Source organism: Seriola lalandi, unplaced genomic scaffold (assembly GCF_002814215.2).
Source record: "Seriola lalandi dorsalis isolate HSWRI2012SDOR001 ecotype SW California unplaced genomic scaffold, Sedor1 jcf7180002054854, whole genome shotgun sequence".
NCBI lineage: Eukaryota > Metazoa > Chordata > Actinopteri > Carangiformes > Carangidae > Seriola > Seriola lalandi.
The window spans coordinates 360,849-387,279 of record NW_019525407.1 but is presented as its reverse complement, the minus strand read 5'-3'; the positions used below and the strand labels follow the sequence as shown (position 1 = coordinate 387,279).

General features: G+C 41.9%; 1 protein-coding gene across 6 annotated transcripts in view; it reads right to left on the bottom strand.

Annotated features, from left to right (window-relative positions):
• sorcs2 (sortilin-related VPS10 domain containing receptor 2) overlaps positions 1-26,431 on the bottom strand; it is a 318,859-nt gene that overhangs the window by 201,803 nt on the left and 90,625 nt on the right. For all 6 annotated transcript variants that reach the window (XM_087179561.1, XM_087179559.1, XM_087179562.1 and 3 more), the window contains exon 2: positions 19,508-19,575. In XM_087179561.1, coding sequence (XP_087035687.1) covers positions 19,508-19,575 — 68 coding nt within the window. The remainder of the gene's footprint in view (positions 1-19,507; positions 19,576-26,431) is intronic.

Here is a 26,431-nt window from a genome sequence, read left to right as displayed (position 1 = left end):
CCCCCCCCCCCCCCCCCCCTCCTTATCTTTCCTGTCTCTCTCTCACTGTTGCTATCAAAATAAAACGCACAAAAGTCCTTTCTGCAGACAATGTGGATACATTGATCTTTCTGAAAAAAGCATGAGAATAGAGTGGATTTATCAATATTTTTCTACATGCTGCACTTTAATGGATCTTTATTTTATTATCCTATTAATTATTTCTTATTTGATAACCTTCTGAAGCACTTTAAGTCTTGCTAGATTGCAGCAATATCAATAATATCTAGATATATATATCTAGATAGGTATGATTTAGTTTTTTGGTTTGTGTTGGGTTAAACTTTAGTTACATGCAATTCATTCCAGGTGTAAAAACAGTGTTGACCATCACTGACTGGTCAAACACAGATGCTACTGCGACTACAACTTGTGCACAGCTTCATTCAGAAAACAACAGCGTACTGTTGCATCGCAATTCGGATGAGAGGTGGACATTTGTTAAGGTTTTAAACCAAACTGGGCTTCGTTAGCAGCTTCCCAGCTCTTTTCAAACACTTCACTGATTTGGACGTTGCTGCTGAAGCAAAAATGAAAACAGTTGGGCTTAGTTCAGTTTGCACTGATGACTAGTTACTAGTAACCAGCCGTGGTAAAGTGAGCTCCTGGATCAAATACAGATGACCAAATATTGACATTCAGTAGCAACCTCATGAAGAGGGTTAAAAATTGAATATTAATGATTGCCATTTACATCTGCATGATCACACCCTCAGCCACATCCCTCCACCCGCCTATGGGGTTCATTTAGAGAGTATAGAAATGATCAAACAGGGACGAGCACAAAAAAAAACTTGTAACTGTTCACGACTGAAATAGCGCATCTATCTGCTTTGTAGTGACATAAAAATGAGTTATTGAAGTCGATATTTTTTTGCAGGGCATGAGGAACCGGGATGAAAACAGACAGTGAAATCACAAAGGGAGGATGAGGAGACGGTCTCTCGCCGTAAATCCAACTGAAAGCAGCTTTAATTAAAGCACCATTAAACCCCCCCCCCCCCCCCCCTTGTGTGCCAATGAGAAAAGCTGCTAAGGAGCTCCAGCTAGATTAAGTAAGACCAAAGCTCCCTCCCTTCAGCCCAAAATCTTGTTAAGTCATCTTCGTCATTTTGTATAGAGGTACAGGGGTTTTTTTTTTTCCCTCCCTGGTGGGCTTTCCACGTTCTTCTCGTTATGAGTCGGAGTCGTGTGGTTTAATTTGCCGGCTGAAACATACAGCAGTCATAATCTGAGACTGTCTGAGGGGGCAAAGAAAAAAAAAACACGATGGCCCAGCAGTCAAACATAATTAAATCTCCTGTCAGATGCAATTTTGATTTCCCACTCTGTATTTACACAGCTGATGGCATTTAAATCAATGTATTAGTCCACAGTGCCAGAGAGCTGCTGCTGTGGCTGTCGTTGCTCTTTGCAGCTGGTGGTCATGGAGACGGCGACGGGCCAGGCACTCCGACGAGGGGGTGTGTTCGGTACAGGCGGTGGCGATCAGGGGCAGCTTGCAGCAGCTAGGCCTCCTGGGAAACGGAGTCTATGTGTGATCAGAGTTTGGCTCATGGCAGCCTCTGGCCCGATCATCCACCCTCTCTCCAGGCTTCCTGCCCAGACCTCACAGCCAGTAGTATGTGTGTATGAGGAGGGTGGGGGGACGCTGGCAGTATATAGGGTCTGAGCAGCCGTCTTGACTAGAGGCCATATATGTGTTTCATGTTTTATTGAGATAGCCAGTGGTGACTGGGCCTGGCTTAGCTCCTTTCACCCTCACGCCTCGGGCAACAGTGAAAACCAACTATACAGTAGCGTGTGTGTGTGTGTGTGTGTGTGTGTGTGTGTGTGTGTGTGTGTGTGTGTCAAGGAGAGTGACAACTGCACCCCGAGGGCTTGGCAGGGGGAGGAGGAGTGCGTTTCTGACCATGCTGCCCTTCCCCTTCCACTATCAAAGCCCCTATACACCAGGCCGGCCTCCGCTCCATACTCACACCTCTCTGAGCCGTTTTTTTTCCTTCATTTTTTCACTCAATAATTCTCTCTCTCTCTCTTTCTCTGTGCCAAGGCCGTGGATTTTCAGCTTCTCACTCCATTATTCAATGTCCCTTCACCCCTCTTCCTGCAGAATCCCAAGTTTCACAGGATGTCACAAGCTGCAGATTCTTTGATGTAGTTGTTTGCTGAGGATTTATTCAGCCAATATCTCTTATAAAATCACATTAAGTCTTATCAGTGTCATCCATCAATGAAAAGATGGACATAATTCTGTTTTATTATGAATTTATTGTATGACGACAGGCGGCACCGGCCTCACAGCGACAAGGTTCTGGGTTCTAACCTGTCGTCTTCATCTAGAACAATAAATTAGTCATTATGCTAGAAACCAAAGTTAAAACAAATTAAATAGTCCTTTCTAAGCTTTTCAAACAAAGTTAGCAAACTTAGAGCAAGACAAACACATTCCTCTCAAGTTAAATCCATAAGTAATAAAACACGCCTTTACCCAACACATTACACTGAGGAGTTTTGCTGCTACTGATATTACTGAGTTAATTCCAAATCCAATCCAAAGCACATTAGTCCACGGATTAATACACACGGACCAATGCTGCATAAGTCAAATCACCCGGAAGATAATTCTCCATCATGAGTTAGCAGGTAAACATTAGCCATAGAGTGATATCAACCTTGCACTCTGACCTTTCCATTGACATCTCACTTGACCAATAGGAGCTTCCGTGTCCTGCCCACAGCCAATAGCCAATCAGAGTCCGCGCTGAAAGCAGGCGCCTGCCCCTCTTCACTCTTTGTGTATAGATCGGCACAATTGAGACCAATTGTGCTGACGACTGGCGCCTTTGTATAGCCAATGAAAACGATGATGTGCTGGTTCAGTTAGTATCAGTCACAACATAGAAATTCATGCAAAAGCTAAACTATCTGCAACCCTGCGAGCAGTGAGCGAGCCGTGCCTAAAAGACACAAAGTGGTTTTGTCTGTAAATGTAAATAGTGGGTAGAACATGTACATTGTTGTAAATAGTTTGCAATGTTCCGTGATGACACTGATATGGGGCTGGAACAGTTTATGTGACATTTATTTAGGGTTTTTTTATTTTTTATTATTATTATTATTAGGGTCTTTTTTGGCGTGTCCAAATGCCTAGACATACCCAAAGAAAAACTAAATATGAATTTTATGTGGTATTATTATCAAATTTGAACTTGGAGGAGGTAAGGCTTTATGCTGTTGTCACATGATGTTTTCCAGCTAATAACTCACATCTGCAGGCATCTAGTTTACAAAAAAAAAAAATATTCAGGCAGAAATAAAAACCTTGAAAAACCAAACTCTTGTGTTCAATCTCACTGCCAGTGGCGTTTACAGTGATTCTTACTGTTGGGAAAAAAAACCTTCATAGTGTTCCTTTTCAATCGAGACCAAAACCATGCAGGTACTCCAAATTGTTCGTGAATAGCTTTCCGTTTCCTTTGGTATGCCTTTGATAGGCGTTTTAGGCTAACTTCACAGGGTTGATAAAGGGACCAGCTACAAGCCTGAAAGACTCACTTATCTTCTATCTTTTTAGTGACACACATGTAACCCTCTGCTCACTGTGATCATCATTAACTTTGCCTCTTCAGCACAAAGTAAATGAAGGAATGTAAACACAGTTACTGTGGGGACTGTGATCTGCTGCCAGTGTCTCTCCACATGCCACCTCTCTGGCACCGGCGAGTGTTGGCTGGAATTTCATGATGATGCTTTTCCCCCTGAAGCACTTCCTGCCCACCATGCTAACTGCCCGCTGGAACAGAAACAACACTTGCTGCTCTGAGGGCTTGAGAGCAGGATCGTGGGGCCTGACCATGGCTTCTGTTAATACAATGAGACCTCCAAACTCTACAGACATTTTAAAAACCTATAGTCCCCGTCCAAATCCGGTGGCAGAAACCTGGCACAGGGAAATGACTTATGTTTTAGATATAAATTAGTCTTCAACCTTTAATTGCCAGCAATTTGAAGGCAACTCGGTAGAATATGGCAAATCCTCACTTTGGCACGCTCCAAAAATCTGATTTATGGAAACTGAGGATGAAATGCTGGGACTATGTATCAGAATTTTCAAAAAAAAATGTTTTTTGCTGTTTTCCCCGTGTTTCCAGTCTTTATGCTAAGCTAAGCTAAATGGCTCTTGTTTAGCCATGACAGCAGCATCAATCTTTTCATCTTCTTCTGCACAATAAGCACTTTCCTCACGTATCAAACTAGACTTCATTCTTTGTTTCATATCTCAACTCAGCACTCTCCTAAGAAATCATACAGCCAACATCACCTCATTTTACCCCATTTATGTAGCCCCCCACCCCACCCCCCCAATTCCTCCTCCCTGCACAAACAGCTAATAAAAAGTCATAAACCAAGCCAAAGAGAAAACTGTGCTCAGGCCCACGACTTCACCTCATCAGCTCCTCTGATGGTCCCGGCGTGCATATATTAACGACATCATTAACGCAATAATGGCCATTGTTTTATGGCAATTATCTATGCCGTGTTATTGAAAGGCTCATTGTTCTGACGATGGTGGGCTCATAAATAAAACAGCAATAAGACTTTGAGAAGAGCTCTCTGTGACCACTAAAGTGTTACTGATGATGGCACGATGGAGATTGCCAAGTCTATTCAGAAAACAGAGCTGGCACAGTGTGATGCGATGGTGTGTGTGTTTGTGTGTGTGTGTGTGTGTGTGTTTGTGTGTGTGTTGTTGGCAAAGAGTGACAAAGAATGACCCCCTGCTCAGTTCCAAACTCTATCAAGACTTGAGAACAAGAGCATGCATACACAATCCTTAACTGCTCTTTATAAGCTCCGCCTCCTGAGCTTAAACTTAATGGAGTTGTGACGTGGGAGGAGGGATGGGTATCGTTAAGATTTTAACAGTACTACTACTTTTATCAATACTGCTTATTGATCTGGTCCTTTAACGGTTCTCTTAGCAAAAAACTAATCAAGAACAGAATTAACATTGCTTCATTTTCCCATGTGTACTCAATTAACCATCCTAAATAACAAAATTCAACGGCATTGTTTTGAACAAATCACAACTATAGACTGATTTTGCAATTGTGGAAATGTAAAATAAATGTAATAAGCAATGAATAACACAGGACTTTCTCTGTGACAGAAAAAGTGTTTGTTTGTTTTTTTTTTTCAATTTCAGGGACAAACTATTCTTAATATGCTGCAGCAACAGTGGCTGACAGAAAAAAAAAACACAATTTCTTGGTAACAAAGTTGAAATAATTTAAATATGTGGCCTTAACATTAACCTAGTAGTAGTGTTAAATTATCCAGGAGATCCAGGAGACGACTCTGATCCACTTTATTACAACTTGGGTCTCATTAACAACAACATTGTTGTCATCCAGTTAACTGCTGAGAATGCAACAACAGCAGCAACAGCAAAAAGAAAAGGCCAACTCCAACAACATTAGATGCCTTACCTCCAGTCTAACTCAGGCCTAAGACCAATGTTACCATGGTAACAATCAATGACACTCGCGCTGACCAGTAGCACCCAACAACAAGAAAACACGGCTCATATTTTTTGGTTTACTAACATTATTATACAGAGAGCAACGAGAAGGGAAAGAGTTTTTTTAGAGACCAAAATCATGTTTTTCTTTTTATCGTTGGGGTAAATGGAGCTGGGCAGTTGGATGTCGTTCCGCAATCTGCCATTTTTTTAATATTGAAAAAAGTCTTAATTGACCCATAATTCATTGTACCAAAGTCCGGCTTAAGACAGTCAAGAACTAAACTGTTCTTTCCTCTTATTGAAAGCTTATTTGGCTGGTGTATACAGACAGTGGCTTCTGTTGTTGTTCTAAATGAAAAGTTATGGGATCACCAAACTCATTAATATTCATCCTCTGGTGACAACGAAAGTCTGAACCAAACACTTTGCTAATCCATGAATTAGATGTGAAGTTATTGGACTTACTATGTGAAAACTCTGAGCAGGTGGTGGTGCTGGAGAAATGGTCACCAGAGTCATTAGGATTCATCCTGATACCATGAATATCTGCATCAAATGTTACCACAACCCATTTAACAGTTTTTATATTGAAAAAAGTCTTCATTTACCCAGAATTCATGCACCAGAGTCCGGCTTAAGATAGTAACTAAACTGATCTGTGCAACAGATGAATTCAGATGTGTATCTGAAGTCTGACTGTTTGTTGTATCTAAGACACAGTCAAAGTCTGTCTTTGTGAAACTGGCCCCTGATCAGACAAATGACTTTGATGACTGCAATGATATCAGAGCCAATATATAATAAATAATGCACAATGTTGCACCTACACTGCTAAATCTGGATTCAACATAATGAATTTTAATCTCTGAAACAAACTGCTCTTTTCATTCAGTACTCTAAATATCACGTCTCCCGACTTCCAGCACCTTCTTTACCTCTTAATTGAAGATGTTTTCTCAGGTTGTAATTAGGACACATGAAGGGGTGAGCCGGCGGAAGCTCCAACCGTCAGAGCTGCTTAGTAATGACACAGAGCCGGGCGGCTGAGGCAGTCCAGCTTTAGGTATATGATCAAAGCCTGTCCAAACACATCGGCTGCTTTTATTAGACTAAAACAAACAGCCGGCCACTATCTTAGGTACACACACACACCTGTCGTTTCATTATTGAAGCAGTTTGTTGTTTTGGCAGGGGTAAATACCAAACTGGTGATGAACCTGTATGTGGTTGGGTTTCTACGTGCGTGTGTGCATGCGTGTGTGTTTGTGTGTGTGTGTGTTTTCCATCTTCAGGTGAGTGTAAAAAACAAATGTGCTGCAGGTACCAACAAGAGGATTAGTCCCAGTTTCCTGTTGTTCCTACTGTACATGCAAACACACCGGGGACAGCTTGGGCCTTGTTTGTGTGTGTGTGGGTTTGTGTGTGTGTGCATGTTTAAACATGTGTGTACTTCCAACTAACTTCTCCCCACACAGCTGCTGATCCGGCAAAACAAGGTTTTTCACTGATGAAGCCAGGAAACTTTGGCTCCACTCTGACACGCCATGCTCACATGTGCTTTTCTTTACCCACAATCCCCAGATTTTCTATCTAATTGAGGGAAACTGTTTTTTTTTTTTTTTTTGCCTGTGCAAATTAAGTGGGTGGCATGAAACAGACAGAACAGTCAGACGAAGAACAAAAAGTAAGGGATGAAGCATTCTGTATCACCTAATGACTACACGAACAAGACGTCATAAGTGTGCGGTGTTGACAAGCCAATTTTCCTCTCTCTCATCTTTAAGAATATGTCATGTTTTTCTATTAAAGGGAAATTAGTATTTCACATGCTTGTCCAAACCCCAATTCCCCCTTTTTACCTCTGTCCTCCATCTGTATCCCCTTGTTCTTTCTTCTCTATCTCCACTGTGGCACAGAACAGTAAGAAAGCAGCTGACATGAGGTTAAAACATCAATTAATGTTCACTGAAGGACTATAATTCTTCTCAACCTCAGTGTTTTCTCTCAATTTTCACTCCATTCCATTAATGATGTCGCTGCTTTGTCCATCTATTCTCTGTCCATCTACAGTATGCTTTTCTATTCATTTTGTTTTTGTGCCCTCTCGCTGGTGTATACAGACTTTGGCTGTTGTTCTAGATGAAAAGTTATGTGATCACCAAACCCATTAGGATTCATCCTCTGGGGGCTATGACAGTCTGAACCAAACACGTTACTAATCCACGAGTTAGAAGTGAAGTTACTCATCAAATGTTACCACAACCCATTTAACAGTTGCCAGGTTTTTTTTCCCGCCTTGACCAAAGTGGTAGATGGAAGCAAACAACAAACTTACAGACAAACAGAGTGACATTAACATCCATAAAGCCAGACCACTACCATAGCTAAAACATATGTATTTGAGGATCTAAGCATTTTTACTGTAGCACAGTTTAAACCCCAATCACTGTGTTGGCAGATTATGACTGTTTATGGGACTACAGGAGAATATACTCAGTGCAACTCCATGTTACTTTTAATGGCATTCACACTAGATACGGCTTTGAAGCAAGAAGTACAAACTACGGCTACAGCAGCTGGGTCAAGAATGATGGTTCTGCTCACCAGCCTGTGTTCACTGCAGTGAAAGAAGCCCAAAAACCAACATGTGGCCCGTGAAACCCTGTTGACTGACTTTTTAGATCCTGTCTCAACAGCTCCTCCGACCTGAACAACCACACAGGTCGTTTTTCTCAACCCTCTGATACCACCCATAGCAGTGTCTCTTTAAATAGCGCTCCTACGGCGGCAGGCGTACCGGACCTCAATTGTCATGGTTACCATAATAAACATGCCGACTGTACTGACAGCGGCAATCTACTTTTGTAGACATGGTTACTATAGTGACGGTCTTGACTTGGTTAGGTTTAGGAAAAGGTCTTGATTTGGGTTCAAATGAGTACATCCTCAACATTACATGGTCTTTGTTGTCATGGTTACAACATAAACTGCTGGTTCCGCATGGGAACTGAACACCGCTCTCCTGTGCCACGTTCATCCGTCACCGCACTTGTCCCTTTGCTCCCGCCGTCATTACTGCCACCACTATATGTCACCTAGCAACAAAACCTAACTATGGGTCATAATAACCTGCTGCACAGACGACCTTGGAGGACAGTCTCTTCTGTCTTCTTGATGTCCTCACTTTTGTTGTCCAGTGAACTAGAAAAACACTTAGCCTCATGTTCATTTCACTGAGTTCATAACTCACAGGCGCCAATACTATTATGCCAAGCCCATCCATTCCAGATTTACTAAGTCAAAACTACAGCAACAAAACTACAAAAAACCCTGAGTTACAGTTATTCTTGCAGCACTATTGTTGTCCATTGCTCTTGAGTGTGTGGTCCAGAGGTCAGTGTCCTTCTGGAAAGTAGCTTCCAGCAAAGCCATGACATTTGGATAAAGACAAAGAGAAAGAAGAAGTGGAAGAAGGATAGCGTGTGTGTGTGTGTGTGTGTGTGTGTGTGTAAGAGAAGAAGACAAAGATAGACAGTCTCTCTGGCTATGAACTCTGCCAACTATTGTTTCCTGTGGGTATACTTTTCACAATTTAGTCAGAAGTAAATCCAGCAGACCTCTCTGTCTCCTCCAGCTGTGTGCAGTTGTGGACCTGTGATCCTCCTCACAGGAAGAATGTGGAAATGGGAAACGTCTTCCAGATGTGCGGGCACATGGGCCCGTTCAGCCGCTGTGTGAAAACGATCCGACTCCCATGCGCGTACGTGCCAAAAACACACCTTAATATGCTCAACATGCAGTTCATCTACACAGACACACACTGCATGGCATTATGATCTACACACAGCCACATGCTTGCACAGTTGTCTCAGTTTCCAGTTCAACTCGGGTCCAATCAGATAGTACCTGAGTGTTCTGCACCTCTCCATCCTCCTCCGTTTCCTAACAGATTAATATTGGCAGTCGTTGTGTTATTGGACGATGCACAAACTTTCCATTTCTGGCTTGAATTTTAACTGATACTGACCCTCAGTCTGTGGACCATTTCGGCAGCTACACGGCATAACAGCAGTGATGTATTTTGTGTGTACGTTGTATTTGTGATTTGTGCGGATAAATAATGTAATACTGCAACTTTCCGTTTTTAAAGTATGTACTGTAACGATGTAGCTATTTTCATGTAGTCTCATAATCTCAATCCAAGAATCAGAGTTTTAATCTTATAGAGAATATTTCTTTGTTATAAATTAACTAATGGAATAAAAAACAAAACACACAAGAAAAAAAAGAAAATAAAAAATTTCTTAAACTTTTCAAATTTAGGGGCCAGCCCTATTAATGCGAATGTCCATTTCTGACTGACTGACTGATTGATTGATTCAGTGAATGACTGGCTGGCTGACTGACTGACTGAGTGACAGAGTCGAATGATCAAATTGGTCAGTAAAGTACCATTAGTCATTCTGCCAAGTGTTCGAGTTTCCCCATTGGCTCTTGCAAAATGTGTTGGCATGAACAGTTTGTGGGCGGGGCGTTTACAGCCTGCAGTGTTGCCAATTCAGTGCATTTTTCAAAAAACCTAAAGGTTCAGTGAGTGACAGAGAGGCGGAGCAGCAGTTTGTTACCCAGACGGAGGCTGTGTAGTGTGTGAAAATAAAATAAGAAAGATGTTCTGTGTCTTACTTTCTAACGCTGACTTTCTCTCCGAATGATTATTTTACAAGGAAATGTAGCTAAAATTACTGCTCAGTCTTTTTCTTTAACTTATGTGTTTGGTGATGTTGTCAGATGACGTGGTTATAAAATCAGGATTTTAGCCACAGATTAGCAGCTTGAGAAGTATGTAGATGTAGACTTAACGTTCTGTGCTTCAGTCGTTATTCCAAGCTTGTTCCCTTGTCTTCAACAGAAACAGAAAACCATGTAACAGAGAACAGCTTTACTGTGAGCTCAGCTGTATTAAAATGCTGTATATGTGAGCACAGAGAGGAGGAGAGATGAGAACAGATAAAGAGCTGAAACCAGCTGATACTAAGCTGAATGCAAATATGACACGATGATGTCAGTTGTTTACAGCGGTTGCACAACAGTTCTCAACTACATCCTCAATCGCACTGACCACATGCAGCCCAGACACACAGTAGATTTTGATCTATCTAAAAAATATCTGTCTCTTCAGCTGCTAAATGCAGCACTATATTCACCTGCTAGTCTGTCCGCTATTTGGTGCTGGGCAGGTAGTGGACAAAGGGTTTACCATAACCTTTTCTACCTACTATCTACAGTGTTGATAACATCAAGGAAACAAAGAAGAAAACAGCTAAATTTGTGGGCCTTAAAGAGGCTAAAAAGCCTTTCACAGGGTCCATCAGTACAAGCAAACCCCTTCCACATTCCAGTCATTTGGCCTATTGATTACATAACGGCCAGATAATGATTAGTGTAGCTTTAAGATGTGATTGTTGGTCTTGTGAACCGAAAAAAGTTCACCTGGAGATTTCACACTCAGATGTCTTGGGAAGAAGTATTTATTGAAAACTTGACACACTGAGGAGAAAATGATGAGCCCAAACAAGGCTCGTCTATAGTCTTCACCTATATGTGTGAAGATTCTATTGGTCACTAAACATAGCGACATGTCTGACCTAACCACTGCTGCCTGTCTTTCCTTTTGCTTCACATCCAGAGAACTGGATTTGAGCAGCTCTCTCCAAGTTATGCTCTTCCCTGCATCCTTATCTATAAGACCTTGGTCGTCATGGTTACTGAGGATAGGAATGGAGCCATCTGGACACAATCAGTCATTATAGAAGTTAAACAGCGAGCTACTGTCTAACAGTATGAGGTCTGTATGACACGTACCTACGGTGGCAGTGTGTATCTACTAAAAGTAAGAAAATTCCTTCACAGTGAGAACAGCTGGTTTATATAGAGTGGGTTTCAAACTGCAGCTGAGTTATGCGTCGCTTTCTCTGAATAAGCAAATCCAATTAAAGTCAATGTTTTCTATCATAATGTTTAAAACTAAACTAATTAAACCATGTTCAATTAACTTTATTGAAGTACCATTGAGCTGTGCGTTCACAGAAACAAAATTAACAAGGATTGAATTTAATTCAATATTCACTACTGAAAATGAACTGATGATCTGAATCCACTGAAAGGAGGGAAAGTGCATCTCCTCTCATGAAGGATACAGATCAGTAGCTGGCTGCATATCTACATTGTCCCTTCTTCTATGAGGAAACGGAGACAAGACCAGGGGCCGGACGCGTCAATGATGCGTACACACAAAAACCATGCATACGTCATTTCAAATTCACAAACTGAAATAACTGTGTTTGTGCTCAATGGTTCTTTCAGCATCGTTTGATATCTTTTCATTTATTGTGAGTAAATTCATTAAACTGTTTGATATTATTTTAATATTTACTGATCACAGTGTTAGAGTCTGTCTGGAGCCTCATTAAGACTCTCGAGTGCCAATAAATGAGGTTCAGAGTAAATGATTGTAGTAAAGTAAACTGATGAGTGTTTTTGTCTCTTATCTGTGAGAGTCTCAGTTTCACACTCATCTCTGTGTCTGATCACTTGTGGCACAGACAGTGTTTTTTTATTATGCAACTCGATTGATTGAGAGAGCGTCCTCTGTGGAACACGGATTGGTCAAAAACATTTATTTTGATGTCCACATTTTATGTCACATCAATTATGTCTTAAGAATGTATTTTCTGTCGTCTTGAGACGTGCAAAAAAAATTGTATTTATTTATTTATGGCTAAATGTGGGAGTGGAAATGAGGCTCGTGCACATGCGCCCAATTTCTCAATGAGTGAGATTGATTAAGCGAAACCATGCGTACGCACGGCTTTATAATCCTGATGCAAAGAACGCGTATTTATATTTCTGGTTTTGTGCGTACACATAGTTCGTTTCATGAATCTACAGGGTTTCATGCATCTGGGCCCCCAGGACTTTTCTCCACCCAAACACAATAAATTATCCATCACTGGAGCAGCTTCTTGTCTGTTCTTCATTGTACCTGTGTACAATGATTCACCCAGAAAAAGCTCTTCAACATCTCCCCAGTTAGGGTTTAGTTTTCTATTTGTGCCTGTAACGCCTCAGAGTTCTGTAGAGATCCTTTCTAAAATGGTTCTGCCAGCACCGTGTCATGACCCTGGAGACCTGTTTTGTGGTTCTATATCAAACCACTTGTGTTAAGAAAGTAGACTCGCTGGCTGCCATCTTAAGTAGCAGACAGAGCTCTCTTGGGTGCTGCCTCTCTCTCTCTCTCTCTGTCTCTCATTATCTATGTGTCTCTCTCTCCAGGCTCTGAAATATGCATGGATGAGGGAAGCGGTGAGGTGGTGGTGGAGTTGGGGTGTGTGGGCTGAAGGGAGGATGATGCTCTCGCCTCAATTAAGTATTTACTGCACCCCAGACCATCTGGACTGAGGGAGCAACACAGCGAGAACGGGGAGAACGGGGAGAGAGAGAAAGAAAGAAAATGGATGGAAATCAGCCTGAGAGGGAAATAAATGAATGGAAGTGAGGAGTGGGTAAGAGGAAGAGCGGAGGGGAAATGAAACATGCTGTCCTGATTAGGCCCAAAAGCGCATGTTTCTACTCTGTGGCTCTCTCTCCTGGTTTAGTTTGGGGAAATGTGATCTGGACCCCAGGGAGGGCTAATCATCAACACATTTGTGATGGTGAAATAACTGTGTGTGTTAGCGTAAGTAGACAGACACACACACACACACACACACACACACACACACACACACACACACGTCTGAAATTAACTGATTAAGGAGGCATCAAAGTTAGCAGTGAGCTGGAGCTGCGGTACTGAGCCTCAAAGTAGCAGCTTCAAGACACTGAAACAAACTGAAGCAAAGAAACACGAGTTTATGAAGTGACTTCTTTCACTCGTCTTACATTCCATCTGCGCTCTGCATCGACGCTGTCGTTCAGTTTTACTCTTTAACTCTCTCTCTCAAAGTATGTTTACAGGTGTTGGGGAGTAATACTGCACGAGGTCTGATCACTGTCCTCGTTCTTCTTGTCTCTGAAGATCGTTCCTTCTCGCTGTGACTGTACCGGCTTGTCGTGCGAATGACTTTGCAGCCGATCGGACACCTCCCTTAAGCCGGGAAGTCACTGCCTGCGTTTCGTGAGCTGATGTCACTGACCTGCTGTGGAGAAAGACGTGTGTGTGTGTGTGTGTGTGTATGTGTGTGTTCACACCAGCTGCTTCTCTGCTCTATCTCTCTACATAAGAATTTGCAGATTACTTGAATGTGGAATTTCAGATTCATTTTTGACATAAAAAGTCACTAAAATGTCTCCGTCTCCACATGCAGCTGCTAAAATGGTTAAAAAAATATAAGAGACGACTGTAGTGGAGGTGTCAGTTTCATGATGTTGCTGGTATGATGATAATATGAAATCAACGGGTCTGTTCTCTGTCGGTTTTTGCTGGGAGACACATCACATGTGACAAATCTCTGATGCGTGTCATGTGCGTGTCACACAGGCAGCGTGTCGCTCTAACCTGTTAAACGTGAAAAACTAAACATGTTTGAGGCCAGAGATGTTACTTAAACTGTCAATATGGATGTAAAACGCTTCGCAGCCGCCACTCACACGCGGCATATCCAGTGTGTTCCTGGAGGCCTGTAGAGTCAATGACGACTGAAGGATTTGTAAGGTCACAGTAACTTTGACCTTTCACCACCAAAATCTAATCAGCGAGGAGGCATAAAAACATTTTGATGACGGTAAGTATAAATAGTCAAGAATAGAAATAAATTTGTAATGCTGTAATATTGAAACGCTCTGTTGCATTGAAGATGCTTACAAACTGTAGGATTTCCCATAGACAATGTTGCTCACTGTGTTTGCCGGTTGGTTGCATGATCTGACTGTCGATTACAGTAATTATTCAACTGCCTGCATATTAATGTGTTAATCTATATGTATATGCTCTGCTTAAGTAAATCGATTCATGTGTTATTTCCTTCTACTCATTGGTATCGTATTGCTGTTTTGCTGCTGTCGTGACCTCCTCTGCCGACGAGAACCATCAAAGCTTCTGCTACCTGTATCATCACTTTTCATCTCCCTGATTGCTCGGCTTCTTGAACGCGGCTTTAAAGAGCGGCTTTGTTGAAAACAGAGAAAATGTGCAAATTGACTTTGAGTCGGAGAGAAAGAAGCAGAGAGGAATGGAAAGGATGAGTTAATTGATGGAGAGAGGAGGGGGGGGTTGTTGGAGGGGCTGATGAGTATGTCTGAAGTTTGATGCCCCTACTGTTCAGAGTAAAGAAGCCCTGGAGGCTCTTTTGATTCGTCCACCTCTCTCTCCTCTCTCTTTGAGTTAGCTGATGTCTTTCTGATTCTCACATTCCCACAGACACACAAATAATCACAAAAAATGCAAAGATGCATGCACACACACACACACAAGTAACCATAAATGAAACAAGTACAAAACAAGACCTCCTCTTGGGTGCCTGCCTCTGGCCACTTAGACTAGTTTCAGGTTACATCCCTGTTTATCCTGTGATATTGCATTTTTATTGCAACTTTTTTTTTTTGAGGTCACACTGACTTTGACCTTTGACCTTTAACTAACCAAATCTAATCAGTTTGTCTTTCAGTCCAGGTGAATGTTTTCACCACATTTAAAGAAATTCCGTCAAGGCGTTACCGAGATATCACGTTCATAAGGATAAAAAATTGCGCTGTGTGATGTCACCACGCCCTTAACCGTTAACTTTTGACCCCCAAAATCTAATCCGTTCATCCTTGAGTCCAGGTGGATGTTTGTGCCGAATTTGAAGAAGTTTCTTCAATGTGTTACAGAGATATTGTATCCACTAGAACGGGACGGACGTACAGAAGTGCTGGCTTGCAGACGACCACCTCATCCACAAGCGAGCAGTGAAGCCCCCCCCCCGCTGTGCAGTGGCTACCACTCCCCCTCCCCCACCTCTTCAGATGAAGATGTGTGAAGAGGGGGCATGAATTATAAATACCCCCCTGACTCTCACACCAGCACCCAGTTTATGAGAGTGTATGTTCATTTTTGGGTTAAATTGAAAATACAAAATGAGGGTACACTGTACATACCAGGATTCGATCAACGCGGCTTTGGGAAGGTTCATTCCTAAGGCAGATGAAACCTCCACCAATATCAAATATGCCTGGATTTGAGCACAGATAATTGCACTTTCTGTGTTCATCTTATAAAAATAAAATCAAAGGATGCTCCAATATATGGCAAATTAATTTAAGAGATGCAATTTGTGGTTTTAGAAGCATCTAGAACAGAATTTAGCCCTTTCTCAGACAGTAAAACACCACCAGAAACCAAGATATTATCATCCATCAAATCATAAACCTGTGATGGCTCAAAGTTTGAAGCTCTGTGTATCATCTAAAAATAAGAAACACTCGCACTGAGGATTCAAAAAAGAAGAAGTGCACATCTGCTCCGTTCAGTTTGAGGATCAAAAAGGTTTACTGAGTGTTTCATGGTTCGACTTGGAGCAACAGAGTCTTAAGATTCGTTCTGTCAGCCCGCAGTCATCACAGTGTTTGGTAATGCAGTGGCAAATCCTCACATCTCTGCGTAATCTACAAGCACCTTTCCCTCTGTGTACTCCGATGCCGTATCCAAATTCGATCTGCATTTAAGGCACAAGTGGGGACGAGCTGAGTGGGTGACCATATCTTATTTAAGTGTCTTCAAGCAGGACACTCGTTGTGGCTCTCATATTCAGCGTCACACTATTCACCATCTGCTGTTTCCAGAGACTGTTAAACATTTACCGTTAATTACTGAAAATCACTTCATGTTAAAGCTCCATATTTTCCTCTTCTTCTGTGTTTTATTTGAAGTGGTGACTCATAGGAAAATATATATTTGTGGTTTTTAGCCTTTCTCAGGCTAGTAACACCTGGTCAGTGAGCCAATCAGAAGAGAGGAGGCTTTGAGCCTCTCTTCTGATTGGCTGACTGTTTTCTCAGTGATGGAATAAAATATAACAGATTTCAGGTAAACAATCACCAAATCTTCTAAGGTTGGATGGTGGGTCAAGGTGGGCAGGGCTTGGGGCATGACTGAGGGCGGCGACTACTTTGTTGTGACATCACAAAGTTACAGAAGTCCTGACGGCTGGTTTTAAGGCTCAGACTGACCAATGCACTACTTTCACAATATGGATAGAACACCTAGACCTTCTTTATAATCAAAGATGACATGGAAATTTTAATTCATGCAATATGGGACCTTTAATATTTCTAAATGAATGCAGAAAAGGTCTCAGTATGACTCAAACTTCAAAACACACTTCAAAGCGCCTGTTGAACTGTCACAACATCTGATTCAGGGAATCAGGTGAGTGGTATTAAAAATTTATGCCAATTTTTCCGAAACTGACAACCTGACACTTGTGCCTAGTTCATGCAGTGATTGGCCAGGTGTGCAAAGGTGTTAAAGTAGGTGGGGTTCAAATTTGTTTCTGGAGTTTTTTCATTCTACACAGAAATAATTCTGTCATTTCTTCCGTCACCAAGAACCGATTTTGAAAAGAGGCTGTCCGAAAGTGTTTTGTCAAGGCTGAAAAAGATGTTATTAGAGAGAGAGATCACACAGGCAGTGGGATGCATCCAGGAGGAGGCTGGGATCACAGGGTTTCCACATCATCTTCAAGTGTGGCCATTTGAATAACACTTCCTTAAACTCCCATAGGACCTCAAGTCCTTAATGTTTTACTGATAGCAGGGTAAATGTAGCACATTTAAAATCATCACTAAATAACCAAATGTTATTTAGAGTGAAAAAGTTTGGCAAAACTCCCCTAAATGAAGACTCTTGTTTTTCTCTGAAATAGAACATAACATCAATGCTGCAGCATCAAGGAAAACACTAGACTTCTATGACCACAGAAAGAACGAAAGAAAGAACGAAAGAAAGAAAGAAAGAAAGAAAGAAAAAAGAAAGAAAGATGAATCTGCATCAAATTTTTTCATCTTCTCACTTTAACACTTAAAAGAGGAGCACAACCTGCCCAGAAAGCCTCAGGTAGTCCATGAGTTTCCACTGGCTTTCTCCTGCTCTCCCTTCAAAAAGAGAGCCGCTCTCACCAGGCGAGTGAGGGGGGATGTGTGGAGCTCTTTTATCAGCCATGTTATAGCACGGGACCTTGGGCCAGCCATAACAGACTGAAGGACAGACATGCTGGAATAACAGGCAGCCATTACAAAGGAGCCAGCACTGACGCCAAAGCCCGAGGGCAGACAAAACTCTCCACAGCACAACGGGAAATACAGACATGGCACCGAGTGTGGTTCTGGTTACGATTAGAAGGTGCGAGCTGGCAACGTTTGATAATGCAGGAAAAAGCCAAGAGTCTGCTATGAAATAAGCCTCGCTTAAACTTTGGAAAGACATTTTACTGACTGATCCTGAGAATTGAATGACACTGGCCGATATCCAGTGTTCTGGCTGGGATTCACCTGAGTTGCTCAGATATAGGTGCTGAACTGTGAAGACAGCGGCTGTGTGCTTTGCTCACTGACACAAGACGAGCCTCTATAGAGCACTGCTGATCTGAAAGGTTCTCAGTTCATTTACTCAGCCGCCCTCAAAAACTTTTCCTCTGTGCTGTTAACTTTCCCCCTGTGTGAAATCTGGCATCTTGATCTACGCCACCTGACAGGGCAAGACGCCAAACCCATTCATCTTCCCCCCATCTTCCTCATTTGATCCTGCAGCCCTGGGACTTCAAAGCCTATAGGCTGTTGTGGATTCTGTCTGTCCACGCCACACCACGCCGAGCTGACAGCTACAAGACACTGAGGTAACACCTCACACATAATACCTACCAAGACGTGGCCACAGAGCCCTCTTGGAAACATGCTAATTTCATGGTAAATTCCGCTTTTTTTGGGACATGAACGCCGACAGACAGCCTGGCAGCTTCTTCTGCTTCTGCCAATTTAGATTCAATTCAGATTAAACTCAACCATTTGCTATGTTTTTTTTTTTTCCCCCCTTTCTCGAGCCGGCTGTCCAGTGGTGAATCTGGAGCATTATTCATAGACTGCAACAATTAAAACATCAACAGGGGCAGGATAAAAATATGTACATTATTCATGTCTGTCCTCCAGGGAGACAGGCAGTCAGCTAGTGAGATAATGAGAGGCTGAAGCTTTGAAGTCATGGAGCCCTCAGTGAGGTAAATGGCATGAATTAAGTACCACCATCAGAAACCTTTTACTCTTGCGAATGTCTTCTAGACGGCTAATTTTAGCCAGTGTTATGAGCCCTGTCCTCACTATTGTCTGAGGTTTTATTGGGAAATTTTAATATAATTAAGTCTCTACAACCCCCACTCTGTGAGAAGGTCAGCCTCAGCTACATAGCAGCACCCCAGGAGCTGGAGGGGGAAGATGTAGAATAAAGAGGAAATTAATATTCCATGAGAAGAAATATCTACAATCACAAGATACAGTTGTTGTGAAGTGGAGGGGAACGGATGCGTCGCTTTTTCTGCCGCAAAGAGCAGTGTGAAGAGTTGTTGGCGAGCAGCAGCTTTGCTAAATAGAAGAAGCTCTGCCAGCCAGACTTGACCCCTTTCCCTGGCACTGCCGGCGCCCGCCGTCCTGCCCTGTGCCATGCTGATATGCTATCTGCCCAAACAGATGCCCACTCTGGCCTCCCAGCGCCGCTCTCCGGTCCCCCACTTCACTCCTAGCTGCCTGCTGATGTTTTGTCCGTCCTAGCGCTCGCAGCTCTCTATCAAACCCCTCGTCTCCTTGAGGAAGCGCGGCGGAGAGGAAACCGACATCGGCACTGACCTCGCTGAGGCAGGACGTGACATATAGATATTCCAGCAAGAGTGAACATGGTGTAAACGTTTGGCCTACCTCCACAGCGAGCTCTCCAGCACCTTGGTGGAGTCAGCGTGGTAGTACTTGGTCAGGATCAGGATGACCTGCGACAGAAGGTGGAGGAGAGAGATACACGTTAGACATAAGATAGAACTGAAGAGAAGGACTGGATGGTGAATGAAATCAGAGCCATAGTCAGGATTTTTTATCCACAACCCCTCAGATCATTTTAAAGAGGCATGAAAAATTCAGTTTTTTGTTTTGATTTCTCATCCATTTCTTAACTCATACAACTGCTCAATTACATCTTTTGTTGTAAAATATTTTATTCATTTCAAAGCAGCTGTATTTCATTTAACAAACAGTATCAGATTATAATTCAGTACTTTCTCTTTTTTTAAAGCTACACTAATCAATATTTTTACATTAAAGCTCCATATTTTCCTATTCTCCTGTGTTTAATTTGAAATGTTGATCCATAAGAAGATATATTTGTAGTTTTAATAACCAAAAACCATCTCAAAGTAGATTTACATCTGCCCTCTCAGGCTTCTCTCTGGAGCTCTAGTAACAACATGTCAGCCAGCCAATCAAAAGAGAGGAGGCTCTGAGCCTCTCTTCTGACTGTTTTCTAAGTGATTTACTAAAAATATAACAGATTTCAGGTAAACACTCAAATCATGGATGGTGGGTCCAGGTGGACGGGGCTTGGAGCATGGCTGACAGTGGTGACTGCTTTGTTGTGACATCACAAAGTTCCAGAAGTCCTGACGGCTGGTTTTAAGACTCAGTTTCTGAATACAGGCTGTGTGCATTTCTCTGTGGACTGAGCGCTTTGATACTTTCACTGTATTAATATAGAACCTAGACCTGATATATAATCAAACAACACATGGACATCTACCTTTATATTATATGGAACCTTTAACAATGTATGAAAGGACAATGAACTCACAGAGAATCATCTCCTGATTTAGCATTTAGCAGTTCCCCTCAGCTCTACAGAGCATTGTACCATCTTTCAGCTCATTGTTTTGGTTTTACTACAACTCTTATAAGGTGATAATTTTGTCAGTGTGGTGTTTACAACTTGTTTCTCTGTTATCTTCAAATACCTAAAATGAATAATGATTAGCCACAAAATAAAAAACCTTCTAACCAGCTTCAGATCACTTGTGCATTAAACTAGCTTAATAACTGAGGAAGCTTAAATAATTAATCATTTTAGACATGATCAAACTGAGCAATTCACAGTTCTCTTGATCTTGTGGCTTCACATGCTAAATACTAGCCCATGCTAACAGCTATGAGAAGTGCTAATGGATGATTTAATATTGTTCAACAGTAATAACAAAGAAATTTCAAACAATTCCTGATTTAGGGTTAGCAGACATCTTCTCTCATTGGTTCTCTGTATAATTCAATTTGTAATTTAATATTTACCATTTTCCTCATAAGAATTTTGATTAAACTGCCAACTATGAATTTTACATTGTTCTTAATTTGGTAGATTTTTAATAATGTTTTATGTTTTCATTTTTCTTTATTAAGCTTTAATGGTACAAATTTAATGAGGAAAAATAATAAATACAAACATGATAAACTAGTGTTTAAAAATTCCATTTTAACCCTCAAAGGCAAATAAAAGAAAAAAGAAAATCACATTTAAAAAAAATCTACTCCTATTTCTCTTCTCTCTCTCTTTTAGGCCCATAAGCACAAACAGTTTCAGGCAACAGGACTTGAAGAGAGTGTCTTTAATCAATACTTCATAATTACTTACTTACTTTATACGTAAAAGCACAATTGGTGGGTCAATAGACCTGCATAGATGTGATCAATGTTTGGCCAAGATTTCAACTGATCTCTAATCTGCAAAGGGAAACTACGTCTGCACCGCTGCTGATTTTCATGAGTTTTATTAGAGGGTGCTTGGAGAAACTATCACCCTGAACAACTAACTTGATTCTAGAGAAAGCTCACGCTGTGCTCTCCTCAGTGTTCCTCCTTTGTGCAAGCAAAATTATAAATTTAGCTTAAACACATTTTTCTTGAGGCGATTTAGATGTGAAATCTTTATTTCAAGTAGAGTACTCGTTTGTTTTCGGGTTAGGAGACTGAAAACATATTATATATATGATATACATATATTGTATATTATGTTATTACAGCGTTTCACAAATAAAAACTAAGATGTATGTATTATTCATATGACCAAGACATCTTGGTCCAGGGCAGACACCCCATAAGTGTGTACTGGATCAGAGACTCTTGTCTTTCATATTTCTGAGATCTCCTGCTCTTGACAGCAAGGTCTGCTGGGATTTGCGTTGTCATGGCAAGAGTGCCAGTGGGTCAGGCAGCACAGTGGGGCCTGGAGGTGTGATTGACAGGCCAGCTCGCAGTTCTAGGTAACGGAGCGAGTGAAAAACCGGGGCTTGCCTTCAGGCAGAGGCAAGTTGATGGGCCAAGGGTCTTGCCCAGAGGCAGCTGCCAACAGACTGTCTTGAAGGTGGCTGCTCACAGGTAGTCAAGCTGCAAGCTCTGTGCAATATGGACACTCCTGATACATCTTAATGTGGAAAGCAAGCACTGCCTGTATCACCATATTCTCTGTGGTGCTAGTTACATGACTAAGGCTCTTATTTTTACTTCTGAAAGAACAAACGTGTGAAATTTTTACAGTCTTGGTGGCCTCTGAGAAAATAAAAGCCTGCTAACAAGCTCGGGAGGTAAATATCTGCTTGATCTCTTTGTCAGAAAGGCTGAAGGCTGCGTTGTCTTGCTTAGTTCACTTACTAAAATACGTGGCTGCAGGCCCAAATGTTTTGCTGAAGCGCTACAAGACCTCACCTCTAGGAAAAACTAGAATTACGCCTCGCAGTTGTATGCCTCCGCCAAAACACTTTTTGTGTTCTCGACATATCGACCTCAATCATATTTTGTGAGGTCACCATGAATTTGACCTTTGACCTTTAGCCACCAAAATCTAATCACTTGGTCCTTGAGTCCAGGTGAATGTTTGTGCCAAATTTGAAGAAGTTCCGTCAAGGCCTTACTGAGATATCGCATCCACGAGAATGGGACGGACGGCTCTGGCTGTCGCCGGCACCGATGGCATAATAAGAGCCCAAGAGTTATTGCCCTCTCATGTCAGAGCGATCCCACAGCCTGTAGCATTCAAGCACAGTTACTATACTATTCTTTAACTGTGTCTTCAAAAAGTTGTTTTTTTCCCGCACCGAACTAAAAGTTGGTAAAAGCGGAGAACCACAGCTGGGGACATACCCAATGAGTTTTGAGAGCTCGAGACTCATTTCCACAACACAGACTGCCATCAAAGCCACTCAGTGGAGTCTCAAGGCACTTGGCTCAAAGCAACCCAAACTCAGGAGTTCCAAGCCTGGTGGAGCTTGGCTTCCAAAGATGTTTATGGAGTCCAGAAAAGCAGAACAGAGGACACATCTCCCTGAGCGGGAGCCTGCTTGCCAGGGCTGATAACAGCTCTAACAGATGCAGTGACAGCGTACAACCCGCTTCTTTCTACGACTCTAACTGTCATAAAAACTTTATTTGCTGATGAAGATTTAGATAGCATCCCCATCTGAAGTCATGAACAAGCCGCTCTGTGAGGCCTTCTGAGTCGTGCAGAATGTAGCAAGTATTCCCTGGTTGGTCTTTGGCCTAATGTGACTCAACTGGTGTCTCTGGAAACAGGCTGTCCGCCTCTGCACAGCTGTCTCTCTCCTAATGAGACACTAGTGCAAAGTTTGACACTCTCCCCATGCAGGCAGAAAGGCAGAGTGGAGGCAGAGCACTGGGCTCTTGACGTGAGGATGAGATCTACCACACTCTCTCAAGCCAATCTTAGTTTCCTTCCTCCTTGAGCTGTATTCATTTTATTTCGTTTTGTTCGATTTGATTTGATTTGATTTGATACACTCATGACGTTGGTTAGCAACAGCGCTACGTTAGCTAACTAACTTTTTCCTTACTGCTGGGCAGGTAGTGCACTGTGGCTTTACCAGAGCTTTTTCACTGAAAACAATTGCCTGCTGGGTTGCAAAGAAAGTTACCATGAGTGATGAACCCACACAGTTATTTGATAAATTGTTGATATAAAAAGAGTGATAAGTGCAGCTTTAAAGCAAAAAGTGATCCAAAGAATGATTATTTTCATTGTGGGCTAATCTGCAGAAGATTTCCTTGATCGATCAATAATTCATATCGGTCTTTAAAATGTCTGAAAACTGTGAAAAACACCAACAACCATCAAGATTTAGTGTAGTACAAACATCAAGTACCGTTGATACCAGCTGTGAACGGTGTGCAGCTTCCCTCCCAGAAACCAGGGAGAGCAGCCAACAGATCAAAACCCAAAGAGATTCAATTTACTTTCAAAGACTCAAACCAAGGCTGCACGATATGCAAAAATACCTCATATTGCAATCATTCTGGCAGATACTGCGATACGTGATTGTGATTTCAGTTTCACATTTAAAAAAGAAAAGATTTCTTGCACCAAACAAACATGTTCCTTTTCATCTGGAGAATATAATGTGTAAGCCAGGGCGTCTCTGAACACCACAACACTTACGGCGCTAACAATGCACGACAATGTGACACATTTTACCTTTTATCAAAAACAAATTGCAGCTCCTGTGACTTGGATATTGCACTTGGCCATATTGAGATTTCAATTAATTGTGCAGCCCTAATTCAAACAACTGATTATTAAAAATGACTGATTAGTCGACTAATTGTTTCAGCTCTAATCATGATCTCAATCGTTGGAACATACAGTCATTGTAGGGAGCAGGGAGGACAAACACACCGCATGACTTCACTCTTGAAATGATGGAGTTGTGCAACAGAACAACCTGATAGTATATACAAAGCACATCACTTTGCATCGTCTTTGCATTGTATTGTGTCAACACATAGAACGTGCGCCGTGTCCCAGTGCCGGGTTCAAGAAGCACAGCCTGTACACTTCCTCTGGCACAAAATACATTTGGCCTGCTGCTTCCAAGGAAGCCATGTCTAGAATATAAATCTATAATTATAGCTTTGTAAGTGTGGCACACATTAAATCACATCCTCTGTCTGCTACATGAAAGAAACAGAGAAAATAAACTGTACATCTCAATTCTATCAACCCAATGAAATTGACATATGCATCATTCCTCAAAATGCTACTCACTAGACCGCAGGCCTCCACCAAAGCAAAACAATCTTTCTCATCTGTCAGTTCAGATTATTATCTGAACCTCAACCAAAATTCAAAGTCATAGATCTCAACACCATAAATAAGTCTCATGTTTTACACCAGGGGTTTCTAACAGGAGGTAGCTCACCCATTGGTTCTGAGAACAGAGTCTGTACAAACCAGGGATGTATAGAACAAACTTTAAACACAACTTGTTGAAAAATGCAACTAACGTTACTTACATTACGCTGTCATGTTTGTTTACATCAGATCAGCTGTAGGTGACACGCAGTGATAGCAACTTTTCTGATAACAGAACAGATATAAACTAAACTTTTCCAACAAACAGGAAATATGTTGCCATGTAACCAGTAATATAAAACATGAGGAGCTCTCAGCCACTTTTATTTTGTCAAAGAAGCTCTCAGTGTGAAAAGGCTGGAGAACCCTGTTTTACATCAAGAACCAAACATTATTTCCTGAGAAATTCATGCGTGTCAAACAATGTCTTATCTCACAATGTTAGGGAAAGAGTTTCCCAGAAATTCCCAGACCCGCCTCTTTTAACCAGCCCATGCCACATCCATCAAGTTTGGTCCAAATTGGTTTGGTACTTTTTGTGCAATAACAAACAAAAAAACCAAACAAGCAAGCAGTCACGGGCGAAAAACATAACCTCCCTGGCAGATTTAATGATATATTCTGCCTCTCTTTCCCCGTGTTTAGCCGCTCTTCAAGGCCTAAGTTCTGCTCAATTGGAAAATAATTTGTCTTTGGGGATGAAGTGGACAGGGCAAGGATGTATTCCACCATAAATCACTGCTGGCAGGAGGCAGAGAGAGCGTTTATTTGGCAGCAGCGCACCAACCCACACTGACAAAACTGCTGAACAGCACAGGAGCCAGATTCCTCTATTGCCTCTAGTGTACAGAGCAGTGCATTAAGACTAGAACTTGGCAGCTTCTTCCTACAGCTCATTGGACTCAAGGGCAAAATTGGCACAGACTGAGAATCCAACCCAGAGTGGTACTGGAAAAAAAATTCCATCTTTTTTTTTTTTTTTTTTTTTTTTTAAAGAAATGCCAGTCGGTTGCAATTCAATAGAAATAAATCACAGAACCATACTTAGACACAACAAGTATCGGAAAACATGTCAAGCTAAAGCCAGCAAAGCGGGAGCTCATTTTTTTTTCACGAGCAGTGACAGAAAAAAAAAAAAAAAAACTCTTCCGTATCCTCTTGTTATCGATTCAGATAACAAGTTGCGAGGAAGTTTGTGATGAACCCGACGACCTAATCAAACTGTCGCCGAGGAAGTATCGCTCTGTTGTAACCATCTTGTAATACCGTGACCACATAATCAGCCACTGTGGGCTCCTTGTTTGTAAGCTGGCAGACAATGAAGCTAATGGCTTTTATTGGGGGAAAGTCAACAGGGTGGTCAGGACCCCTGGATGACTCCGCACAAGAGCTACAAGAGGCCCCATTGAGAGTCCAGCTCATGGCCAAGTTGATCATGAACTCCAGCTTGACAACCGCGGTTTGTCCTCCAGACATTTCCATCAACTGTGTCAATGGAGCGCTATCAATCAGCTGCTGAGGAGGAGACAGAGGAAGAAAGAGGCTGAGGGGGGGAAATAAAGACAGACAGACGCTGAAGCTCCGGAGAAAGAATGCACTCATTCATTTACAAAGCAAAAACAGTGAAATACAAATACTCCATCGAAGTGTGCAACCCCGACCCACCCCCC